At 41.7% G+C, this 13,214-nt stretch overlaps 1 protein-coding gene across 6 annotated transcripts in view; it reads right to left on the bottom strand.

Moving 5' to 3' along the window:
• The window catches only part of SEPTIN7 (septin 7), a 90,219-nt gene extending 82,745 nt beyond the window's left edge, over window positions 1–7,474 (bottom strand). For 4 of the 6 annotated variants that reach the window (XM_032235151.1, XM_032235156.1, XM_032235154.1 and 1 more), the window contains exon 1: window positions 7,217–7,474. In XM_032235151.1, coding sequence (XP_032091042.1) covers window positions 7,217–7,220 — 4 coding nt within the window. In that variant the 5' untranslated portion in view covers window positions 7,221–7,474. Of the gene's footprint in view, window positions 1–4,597; window positions 4,600–7,216 lie in introns of all 6 variants that reach the window. The other 2 variants (XM_032235152.1, XM_032235155.1) reach the window with 1 other exon arrangement.
• Window positions 7,475–13,214: the final 5,740 nt, after the last annotated feature.

Here is a 13,214-nt window from a genome sequence, read left to right as displayed (position 1 = left end):
GAAGGGAATGTTTCATGCAAAAATATGCATGAAAGGGATCCAAATGGCAGGGACCTAACAGAGGCAGAAGAGATTAAGAAGAAGTGGCAAGAACAAACAAGAACAAACATAACGTCTCTGATAACCATGGTCACTGACCTAGAGCCAGACATCCTAGATTATGAAGTAAAATGGGCCTTAGGAAATCTGAGCAACAACAAAGCTACTGGATGTGACAGTATTCCAGCTGAGCTATTCAAAATCTTAAAAAATGATGGGGTAAAAGTGCTGCACCCAATTTGCCAGGAAATTTGGAAAACTCAACAGTTTCCATAGCATTGGAAAAGATCAGTTTACATTCCAATTCCGAAGAAAGCCAATGCCAAAGAATGTTCAAACTATTGCACCATTACACTCATTTCACATTCTAGTAAAGTTATGCTCAAAATCCTACAAGCTAGGCTCCAGCAATATGTGAATCGAGAACTACCAGAAGTACAGGCTGGATTTCGAAGAGGCAGAGGAACTAGAGATCAAATAGCCAACATACACTGGATAATGGAGAAAGCTAGATTCCAGAGAAACATCTACTTCTGCTTCATTGACTTTGCTAAAGTCTTTGATTGTGTGGATCACAACAAATTGTGCCAAGTTCTTAAAGAGTTGGGAGTACCAGACAATCTTATTTGTCTCTTGAGAAATGTATAGGTCAAGAAACAACAATGAAAACTGGATACAGAACCACTGATTGGTTTAAAATTGGAAAAGGAGTTTGGCAAGGTTGTATACTGTTACCCTGCCTATTTAATTTATATGCAGAGTACATCATGAGAAAGGTGGGGCTATATGAATCAAAAGCTGGAATTAAGATTGCTGGGACAAATATCAACAACCTCAGATATGCAGATGATACCAATGACAGAAAGTGAAGAGGAACTAAAAAACTTGACTCTATGACTGTCCCCAGGTGGAGAATACGCGTGGAGAGGGAAAGATGGCTCTTGCGAAGTTCACCGAAAAGCCCAGGCTCTGAAGACTCCGAATGGTGAGCCGAAGATCCGCGACAGCCTGAGGAAAAGACCCCGCCTGAACCAAGACATCATCCAAATAACATTGGAGCCGCACTGGGATGGAGCGCAGGTGAGCCGACAGGGCAGCCAGAACCTTCGTGAAAGTACGGGGAACAGAGGCCAGCCCGAACAGAAGAGCCCTGTACTGGTAATGGCGGGTCCCGTGCGAGAACCTCAGGAACCTGTGGTGAGCGGGCAGAATAGGAATGTGAAGATAGGCCTCCATGAGGTCCACAGAGGTCAGGAAGTCTCTTTCCGTATGCCCTGAAGTATAGATTTGAGGGAGGACATTTTGAAACGCCTGTACACCAGGAAACGGTTGAGGTCTAGAATCGCCCTCCAGCCCCCCATGCTCTTCGGAACCACGAACAGATTGGAGTAGTGGCCCAGGCCCGGCTCCTCTAGAGGAACTGAAGAGGTTCAGAGGGGTGGAGAGAAATTCTAACCTGAGACCGTGACGAACCGTGGCTCAGACCCAAGTGTCCAACGTGATCTCGTCCCATTGATCCGCATAGAGGGAAAGGCGGCCGCTGATGGGATGACTCGGGTTCGAGTCACTTCCCCCTGTGGTAGAGACGGCTGCCTCTACCATGAAAGGGCCGCCTGGACTGGTTTCTGGTTCTGGAAACGATTCCTGTCCTGAAAGGACGACCTGGGGAACTGCCTATCAGAGCGGAATAGCAATAGCAGTTAGACTTATATACCGCTTCATAGAGCTTTCAGCTCTCTCTAAGCAGTTTACAGAATCAGCATATCGCCCCCACAGTCTGGGTCCTCATTTCACCCACCTCGGAAGGATGGAAGGCTGAGTCAACCTTGAGCCGGTGAGATTAGAACCGCTGAACTGCAGATAACAGTCAGCTGAAGTGGCCTACAGTACTGCACCCTAACCACTGCGCCACCTCGGAAAGAAGAGAAACGCTGGTTATAGTCATAATCCGCAGCCCTATACCTATGCCTACAGTAAGAGTGAGCCTCGGGCTTCTTAGCGTTAGAAGGAAGAACCTTCTTCTTGTCCTTATCCTCTACCAGAATGGGGACGAGGGCCTCCCCGAAAAGATTGGGCCCCTTGAAGGGAGCAGCCGGCAAGTCCCACTTAGCCTTGTTATCCATCTGCCAATGACGTAGCCAAAGGAGCCTGTGAGAGGTGACAGAAGTGGCTAAGGCACTGGACGAAACTTGACCGTGTCCAGAGTCACATTGGCGGAGAACTGGCAGGCCGCCATGATCTTGAAGAGATCCTGATGGAGCCGCTCGTCCTGGATGGGGATGCACTCCTGGAGCTTCTTATGCCACATGACAGTGGCACAGTTAAAGTAGGAGGCCGAAGCCGCGGACTTGATAGCCCATTCCATGGCATTAAAATTCTTCCACAAGGTAAGCTCCGCACGCTTATCCTCTGGCTTCAACTTATCCGCCACATCGCCTGATATCACCAGAGAGGAGGAAACAAGGGCGGCCACCGGGTTGTCAATGGCCGGCAGCTGAATGGCTTGAGCAAAGGTTTGCTCCACGTTATAGTGCTGACGGTCATTACTCCCAGGGGCCGAGAAATTGGAGGGGTGAGCCCATTGGTTGGTCAAGACCTCCAGAAACAGGAGAGGAGCCGGAATCTCGTTTGTGGCCGTGGCAGAAAACATGGCCATGTCAGGATCCCTGGAGGGGGGGTACCAAAGGATCCCCCGTTCCTACTTTGGTAGTCTGCCTTGCCTTGTCTAAGAGGATCTTGAACATGGCTGGAACAAAGAGGCCCTTAGAAGGGCCTCATCATCCAAGAAGCCCATGTCCTGGAGGTTCTCCCCCCCACCAAGAATGACGCTTCGCTAACCATGGAAGGAGAGGAAGCACGATACTGGGCCCTGCCCAGCCCCCCATGCCTGGAAGAAAGGGAGCCCTTGTCCCGCTGAGCAATGTCCCGTGAAATGGCTGAAGAAATAAGCCTTTTATACCTTCAGGGAGGTTATCTAAATCCTCTACATCCCTATAAGCAGAACTAGGCCCCTGAGGCACCAACCTGCAAGAGGTACAGGGGCCCCTAGACGTGCCCTCCAAAGGATCACCTGAAGGAGAGGGGGAACCCCTCCTCCCGGAAAAGGCCTGAGGCCTGCCAGGGGAGCTCGAGGAAGAAGAAGGGCTAAACCCCCTAGGGGAAGACCGGCTAGAAACAGGCCTGAGAGGAGACCAGGACCTGTCTCGGGATGAGGGCCTGGCTGACTTGGCCAGTCTCTCTGCCCTGGCAAAAGTCCTCTCAATCGCACTATGCCGCCTGGCCTCCTCCCTGGTGGAGGACCTAGAAGGGCGCTGGGTAGCCAAGGATTCCGGGGGGGAACCCCCTGCCCCACCTCCTGCTCCAGGGCTTCCTCACCCCTGATTAGAGCCGAGGTGGCGCAGAGGTTAGGGTGCAGTACTGAAAGCCATTACAGCTGACTGTTATCTGCAGTTCAGCAGTTCAAATCTCACCAGCTCAAGGTTGACTCAGCCTTCCATCCTTTCAAGGTGGGTGAAATGATGCTGACTCTGTAAACCGCTTAGAGAGGGCTGAAAGCTCTATGAAGCGGTATATAAGTCTAACTGCTATTGCTATTGATCGGACCCACCACCTGGCCCTGGGGGATCTCTGCTCCCTCGTTCATATCTTACGCGTCCGACAAGGGAAGCAGGAACACGGGCCTCCGCAGGCCCCGCCGGGACCAGGGCCCAAAGCCTGTGGGGGAACTCGGCTCAAAACACCACTTGCCAGGCCTCGCCCTCACTGTAGGCCAAAGCAGAGGTCCTGCGCATGTGGCGGCAACCAAAATGGCCGCCAGAGCTCCATGTGCGGTTTAGAGGCTGCCTGCAATCACAAGCGGCTCAGCCAGGCTGAGGCCGGCGCTGCGAAAAACGAGGTCGGGGAGAACCACGCAGCACCCAGGAACGTTCCCCTCACCTCCACTCGTCCCCCTCAACAGCTTGATGAATCCCGGCAAAGTGGCAGCCGCTTGGAGCGATCGGCGGCTCCGAGGGCATTTCGCACATTCCACGTGGCGCCGAAGCTGCCACTGCCACCGTTCCCTTAAAGGCAAGCTGCTCCTTTAGTAGGTGAAATCAGGAGCTGGCACCCCCGCAATCCCGGGGATAGGGCTGAGGCTACGGGCCCACAGGGGGGAGGCTAAAACGCCCCACAGGGCCATCCCCAACCGCCCAAGGCAGAGATCTGTCCCTTGGGGCCGCAGCTGCACAATTTAGAATTTAGAAATTAAGCCAAAATAGAAAGCCAGATCAAACAAATTAAATCCTACCTATGGAATATTCTCAAACAGTACTTGGACCAAAAAAGACTGAGAGAAACTGGGATTGGAAGGCACCAGTATTTAAGGCTTTGCTCTCAGTCTTTGGACCAATCAGGCTTTGAGAATACCCACAGGTGACCACTCCGTCCCCTCCTCTGGAAAAGTATATAATTTTAATATACACAAGTACATAAACAACTCACTCTGCACATTATCAGTTTGTTGTTAGGATACTGTGCATATCAGTTTGACACTGTATTTGAGATTACTGAAAGAAACAGCTAATAGACTGGACAGTCTTTATGTATGATCCTATCTATTACCTAGAGCAGATGTTCTCAAAGTGGTCTTCAAGACACTTTCAGGGGGTCTCTGAAGTCAAATAAATATTTTGAAATGTCTCAAGTTCTAATTTCTAATACAATGAATATTGATAGATATAGATATATCTGCAATCCAGAGCTCTTTGGGGGGTCTTCTTTGGGTTTTTTAGAATGTAAAGAGGTCCTGAAAGAAAAGTGAGTGAGAACTGCTGACCTAGAAAACAGTTTAAATACCATATGAGTAGAAGAAAACAAACATATGTCTTTAAAAAGATGAAAAAGAAGGGATTAAAGAACCATAGCTGTAGACACCTAGGAAGATTCTACAACAGATCAAAAAAAGTAATCTCCGGGCATCTTGAAACACTGCAGTATTTATCAGAAGTCATAGATTTGTCAAGAACAAATCTTGCCAGACTGGATGTGTGTATGCAGAGGATGAACAACCAGATGCTCAGAATGCATTAATTTGGATTTTACACTGAGAAGGGGGTTGGACTAAAAAGCCCTTTTCAAAAGTATGATAAACCAGAGATAAAAATTAGTCAGGTTCAAAAATAATTACACTTCTATACACAAGATTTATTTTCACATAATTGAAACTTGGGCCCAATCTATCTTTTTGTAGATATTCTTGAAAAATCCAATTTCTATAATTATCTTGGAAACATTTGTGAATGCAATTTGATAAAACATGAGTACTTATCTTTCAGCACACTCTACTATCCACTCCTAATTAAATCTCTCTCCCTTTATAATAAAAATATTAACTGAACAGAAATCTATAGACTGAAACCCATGAATGTTTTGATCTAGTGTACATTTAAGCAGAAACAGCATTAATTTCATTAAACTGGATCAACATTTACCATGTAAGAATAAACCAGGGGTAGTCAACCTTTTTATACCTACCGCCCACTTTTGTATCTCTGTTAGTAGTAAAATTTTCTAACCGCTCACAGGTTCCACAGTAATGGTGATTTATAAAGTAGGGAAGTAACTTTACTTTATAAAATTTATAAAGAAGTTACAGCAAACCCCTACCACCCACCATGAAAGCTGGAATGCCCACTAGTGGGTGGTAGGGACCAGGTTGACTACCACTGGAATAAACTATTAAAATCAAAAGGCATTTATACACCCAATCAAACTTTCTCCCAATCAAACAGCCATTCAGTCTTCCCATTCCTCTGAAGCCAGTTTTAAAATGAAGCAATCTAACTAGAATGCATGTAATAATTGTTTAGGAATCACTGATTTAAGCACAACAGCAAGTATGTGAAATGTTAATATTTTTATTGTATTTAAAGTTTTACCTGGATCAAGTATATTGAAATCTCATAGTATTAATAATTGAAATGACCTGGAATGTTATACAAATCTTTACATGAGTACTCTTGAATTAGAAAATTAATCAGTATCTCAGAATCAGTATTTCAGGTTCTAAATATTAGCATGAATAAGAAACATTTTCTTTCTTTAAAAACAATTAGCACAAAATGTTACAAAATGAATATTTAAATTTTACAATGTAATAAAACCATTTCTAGAAGGATCCACATTAGGCAAACTCAAATTATCCTACATACCAGTTATACAAAATAGTCTGGAATGCTCTTTCCAAGGTGTGACCAAACAATCCGAATGAAATCACACGCAGCCACAAGTACAATTAAGTAGCTTTTGAAAACGGTAACAACTTTAACTTATAGAAGAGTACTATAACTACAGAGAAAACAGCAATATTTATGGTGGTAAGTACACGTTCATTTTGGTCTTCCTTTTTTCCTGCTTTGAGATTTTTTTGATACCTCCCAATCTTCTATCACCCCAAATTTATATATTGCCTTACATTCCTGTTAACAAATCCCATCCATTCCAAAACCAGGAGGCTGAAAGGAATAGTTTGAAGAACGGACGCAAAGAAAAGGAAAGCATCACAGAGGAATGGATTCCGTTTTCGAGCGTTTTAGTTTCCTGTATTAAAAAATGAGGGGGACCCGCAGAAAGTAGCTGCCGTAAAATAAGACGCAGCAAATGAGTCCGTGAGTGTAGAGGTTCCAATCAGCAATTCTCTCCTTTCAGAGTGAGAAAACTCGAAAGCACAATAGAAAAAAAATTAAGAATAGGGTCGGTAAAGGGAAGAAGAGTTTGAATGACAGAGCAGGGCGGGGAACTGAGAAAGCGACCGAGAAGCGTCGAACAAAAGTGCGGATAAAGGGAGAGTTTCGCTTTGGAAAGAAAACGAGCTTCAACCTAGAGCCCCAAGGAATCGAGAGGAAAGTTGTGGCGAGCTTGTCCGTCCCCGCAGCCTTTCAGTCTCCTTCAATCGAGAGAAGGAGCCAGAAGAAAGAAATGCGGTTTTGGTTAACTACTAGTTGGGCGCGAGCCTCCATGAAGGGCGAGCAGCAAGCGCGGATACCACCACCGGAAGAAGCGCGAGGGAAGAAAGAAACCGAAGGTGCCTAATCGGGCCCGGGTCCTGCTCCTCCTTCTGTCACCGTCCTCGCTCAAGCAGGCATTTCCACTCCCGCCCTTCCCCAGCAGCGGAAAAGAGCTCGGGATGGAGACTCACCCATGGTGCTGGTGGCGACAGTGGCTATTCTTGCTGATGTTCTTCCCACTCAGCCGCGGCGGCAAGAAGCTAAACGATTCCTTCCCTCACCTAGTAGTGGTAGTGCTTCTGCTACTATTCCCGCTGCACCACCAATTCTCCCCCCCCCCCCCCGCCAAAAAAATCCCCAACGCTGACTCCGCTGCGTAACCACCGAACAGCCTAATTGACGCCTACGCACACGTACTGAAAGGCCGAAGGGGTTGAGAGACTCCGCTGTCTTTATCCTCTTCCGGCCTCGTCTAAGATATCGCGAGAATTTCCACCCAGAAAATATTTCATCTTTTCCGCAGTTTTCTTTCTCCCTTCTTTTTCTATCCCAACCACTAAGGTACTTTCCTCCATCTTTATCTCGGGCATATTTCTCCATCATGAAACTTAAGTGATGTCTATGAAAACAAGCTATTTGAGGTGTTTATATCGTACCGAACTTTAGTCTATAGATAGATATTTATTTAGGATCAGTTAGTTTCCGCAAGGGAAGCTACAAAAAAAAATAGAAGATTTTGCCCTTCTCAAAGATGGATATTACTGCGCAACAGCTATTTTGATTGCGAGATAGGAGCTGTTCGTGGGCAAGCGTAGTCTTGCGAGGCTTTCAGGGTTGGGCCTCTAGCCCTATTGAAACGTGCGGAAGAAGCGCCAACAGTTTCTCAAGGAGGGTAGTTAATGATGAGGGAGCTATAGCTGAGAGGAAGGTCAGCTCTGAGTGATGAATAGAAAAATCTGTGAAAAATGAAGGTGAAACGACTGCCTGGGCGCGATCCGCTGGAGATTGGACATTTAAACAACAGGATTTCGCAAGCCCTTCGTTTTTCTCGTTCTCACCCCAAAGTTTTATTTATGCTCTATGGGCGTTGCACTTCAGAACAACTAGACACAAGGACAGGTGTGCCCCCCCCCCATGCCATGACTCTGCTAAACAACTAATTCCCACAACACTGTTAAACTATCTAGAAAGGCAGTATTACCATCATTATTCTCATCTTCCCTATTACCTATCACCTTATCTTCCTATGACTATAACTTTGTTGCTTGCATCTTAAGATTTAAGTTGTTTATTTTTTAAAATATTTTTATTTGACATTTTCCAAACATTAAAATCACAATCACACTTTTACAGCTTTCTATTGTAGGTATTTCTTTTTTCTGGATCCGGTTTTCCATTTTCCATTCTATTATCTTATACATATTCTTCTTTGTTTCATCCTTTCTCAGTTTTACAATATATACAATCTATGTACAATATTTCCATCCCTATTGCCTTCTAAGTATATGCCATGTTTTCTTTGTGTTTGTGTGAGGTATTAAAACCAAATTTTTATGTTCACAATTCAAAAGACAAGTCTGGTTCACAATTCAAAAGTTTTTGTTACAAAGAAATTGAATAAGCGGTTGCAAGCGCAGCCTCCCAGATTCTTCCCAATGGCTTGAATACTAGGAGCGCAAAGACAGATTTCAAGTAATACAATTTATACATTTCTACTCATCATACATGACGCTTAAGTCCTCCCCATTTTCTTTGAAGTTATTCCACATTTCAGCATGACTTTTCCTGCAGACCCCTTTTGCTTCTTTTGTTGTTTAGGCGGCGGATGTTTACCATCTCACCATTTGGTGTGCTTGTCTGTATTTCAAAGTCAAAGGAATTTTACAATCAAGAAAAACAGCGCCAAGAGTCTCACACCTTTGTGTTACATTTTACACTTTATATGAAAGAGTAACTTGTTATTTATTTCCTTCATTTGCTATATGTTCCTTATGCATTGATTTTACATCTCTTTTCGAGCCAGTTATACCACCTGTTCCATATCTTGTAGTACTCTGTTTCTTCTCTATCTCTTAGTTCCATCATTAGTTTGTCCATTTCTGAGCATTCTAGCACCCTTTTTATGATTTCTGCATTTGAGGGAATATTTCTTACTTTCCAACTTTGGGCTAATGAAATTCTAGCAGCAGTGATTATATGAAGCATCATATATTGGATATCCTTACTAATATATTTTTTTATTATTCTTAGAATAAACAGCTCAGGGTTCATGTCAATTTTTTGTTCTATTATTTCTTGTAACCATTTTTGAATTTTTGTCCAGAATTCTTTGGCTTTCGGACACGTCCACCATACGATAAAAGGTCCCCTGTTGGTGGTTACATTTCCAACAGTTTGGAGATCTATTTGGGAACATTTTGGCCAATCTCGGTGGGGGTAAATGCCACCTATAAAACATTTTGTAGATGTTTTCCTTATAAGATGTTAACGTTGTCAATTTATCATTTTTTTCTGATTTCAAAAGTTTTATTTCTTTTAAGGCAAACATTTCATCATTCCTCAATCAGTAAGACATCGAAGTACAATTTCTTGTATATCAAAATAATTCTAGTTTACCACCAAATTCTTGTCTAGCCTAATATATACCCCTCCCTCCACCCTCTCCCCCAACCCCCTCCACCTTCCCCCCCCCTTGACTTCCCAGAACCCGTACACGGTATGGATTTCTAACAAACAGTCTAAAATCTATTGAGAAAAAAAAAGAAATAAAAAAATTAATAACATTCTACATTGACCTTAGCTTCTTCTTGCTGAACCAACTTTAAACAATTTAAATCATTTCTGATCTTAAGCATAGGCTAACTGGAATTTCTTGGTCCCATATTTATTTTGTATATAGTCAATCCATTTTTTCCAGTCTCGTTTATATCTCTCATTTGAGTGATCTTTAAGATATGCCGATATTTTAGCCATCTCGGCTAAGTTTGAAACTTTCAATGTCCATTCTTGAGTTGTAGGCAAGTCTTCCTTCTTCCAGTATTGCGCCACCAACAGTCTTGCTGCCGTTATTAGGTGCAGAATCAAGTTAGTCTCTACCACTGTAAAGTCAGTACCTATACCTAGTAAGAATAGCTGGGGAGTAAACTTTATCCTTCTCTTAAAATTTTTTGCATAATCCACCATATTTTTATCCAAAATGCCTTAACCTTTTGGCAGGTCCACCATATATGAAAATATGTAGCATTGAGAGAGCCACATCTCCAACATTTAGGCTGTAAGTTCGGATACATAGAAGACAGCTTTTTAGGATCTAAATGCCATCTATAGAACATCTTATAAAAATTTTCTCTCAGATTTTGAGCTTGTGTAAATTTTACATTTCTTACCCAGATTCTTTCCCATGTATCCAGCATTATTGGTTCTTCAATGTTTTGAGCCCACTTTATCATATAATCTTTAACTAATTCTGTTTCCGAATCCATCTGTATTAATACATTATATATCCTCTTTATATGCATTAAGCTTTGATCTCTTATTTGTTTAAACAGATTATCCTCAACTTGAATAAAACCAATTTTTTTATCTATTTTCCACCTAGCCTGTAATTGCCCATACTGGAACCATGTTTGAACTACCTTCTCCTCTTTTAATACCTCTAAAGATTTTAATTGTAGTACCCCCCTTTCTGAGATAAGAAGCTGTCTGTAAGTAATTCTATCCAGTTTTTGTGCTATATTCATATTTTCAATTGCGTGTCTAGGAATTGCCAACATAGGTATCATTTAATTTATATTGGTATTTTTTCCAGACCCGCAGTAAAGCATTTCTTAAAATATGACTTTTAAAATTCTTACCCAGTTTTTTGTTGAATAACAGGTAAGCATGCCAACCATATACCAGATCGTGTCCCTCAATATTCAATATTCTATCATTAGTTAAATGAGTCCAATCACTAATTACAGATAGTGACACTGCATCATAATATAGTTTTAAGTTAGGTAGTTTCAAGCCTCCTCTCTCACGTACATCTTGCATTATTTTCATCTTTACCCTCGGCTTCTTTCCTGCCCATACAAATTTGTTGATACCCTTCTGCCATTCTAAAAGATTCGCATCTTTTTAAAGTATAGGTAACATTTGGAAAAGAAATAAAATTCTTGGTAAGATGTTCATTTTTACTGCCGCTATCCTACCCAACAAAGATAAGTGCAATTTCTCCCATTTTTTCATCTCTGTCTGTATACTATGCCAAAGTGGTTCATAATTATGCTTATATAATTTCCCATTTGAAGTTAAGATGTTAACTCCAAGATATTTGACTTTTTTAACTACCTCACATCCTAGCATCACTCCTAATTTTTCCTTTTGTTTAGTATTCATATTTATAGCTAATATTTTTGTTTTTCCTAAATTTATTTTAAAACCAGACACTTGACCATATTGATTAATCGTATTCATTAAGACCATACTGGATTCCTGCGGTTGTTCCAATATTATGACCAAATCATCCCCAAAAGCGCGCACTCTGTATTCTTGCTGCCTAATCTTGATCCCTTTTAGACCATCCAAGCCCCGTATTTTATTCAACAATACTTCCAAAGTTATAATAAACAATAATGGGGACAAAGGACAGCCCTGTCTTGTACCTTTTCCAAATTGAAAAGAATCTGTTAAACTTCCATTGACTATGATTTGTGCTGTTTGCTGTTGGTATATTGCTTTAATTGACTGTAAAAAATTAACTCCTATCTGCATTTTTGCAATATCTTCAACAGAAATTGCCAGTTAACTCGATCAAAGGCCTTCTCAGCATCCAAGAATATAAACGCAGCAGGGATCTAGTTGTTCTTTCCCAAATATTCTAATGCATTAATAATTAATCTGACATTACTTTTCATCTGTCTCCCCTGTATAAAACCTGTTTGGTCAGTGTGTATCAATTGTTGAATGACCAGCATTAACCTATTTGCTAATATTTTAGTAAAGATTTTATAATCTACATTAAGTAATGAAATAGGTCTATAATTTTTGGGTTGGGTAGTATCTTGATCTTCTTTAGGTATCAAAGATATAAACGCTGTCTTCCAAGATGGAGGCACTTTACCTTCCGTTTGAATCATATTAAATAATTCTCTAAGAGGCTCTACCATTTCTAACTGTAAATTTTTATAGTAAACCGCTGTCAAACCATCTGTACCTGATGCTTTCCCTAACTTTAATTGCTTAATTACCTGCAAGATTTCCCCCGAGGTTATTGGTTGATTCAATTTTTGCCTGTGCTCTTCTCTAACTGAAGGTATTTTCTCTTTATCTAAATATTTGTCTATATCTAGACCATTAGTTTTATCCCCTTTATACAGTTCTGTAAAAAATTCCCAAAATGCCTTTTGAATCTCTTCCTGTTGAAACACCTCCTTCCCTCTGTAAATCAGTTTAGATATATTTCGAGTTTTCCTTTTTTTCCTAATCTGATAAGGTAACCATCTGCCAGGTTTGTTTGCATTACAAAAGGTATTGTGTTTTGCATATAATAAATTAGAGGCTACCTGGTCAGAGATCAACATGTCAAATTGAGATTTTAATATGGTAATAGCTTCCTTAACCTTTATATCACCTGGGTTCATTGTTAACTCCAACTCTTTTCTCTTAATTTCCTCTTCCAGTTCTGTTCGTTTTAACCCTTGTTTATTTTTATGTGTTTTATTTATATTCATCAGCACTCCTCTCATATACGCTTTGCTTGCATCCCATACGAATTCCATAGATGTACCCTTATTCATATTCAAAACAAAATATTCAGATAACAGTTTTTTACAATCATTAATATACTTTTCATATCTAAATAAGTTTTCATTCAATCTCCAAGACCTTCTTGCCTGCACTACCCTTCCCAACTCCATCCAAACTGGGTTATGGTCCGAAAGGACCCTAGCCGCAATCTTTGTCTTCTTGACCCTAGAAAGCAAATCATTAGTGGTTAGTATAAAATCAATCCTTGAAAGGGATTGATGCCTATCAGAGAAGAAAGTGAAATCATGTTCCTCTGCATTTCTTTCTCGCCAAATATCTCTCAATTCAAAGTCATCCATGATGTCAAAGAAAGGTTTGGGTAACTTTGCTCGCATCTTAGTATTTGGGCGAGAAGTCTTCTCATCTCTCTTAGTGTCTATCACTCCATTCCAATCACCC

The sequence above is a fragment of the Thamnophis elegans genome, chromosome Z (genome assembly GCF_009769535.1).
Source record: "Thamnophis elegans isolate rThaEle1 chromosome Z, rThaEle1.pri, whole genome shotgun sequence".
NCBI lineage: Eukaryota > Metazoa > Chordata > Lepidosauria > Squamata > Colubridae > Thamnophis > Thamnophis elegans.
This window is presented reverse-complemented; position numbering and strand designations above follow the sequence as displayed.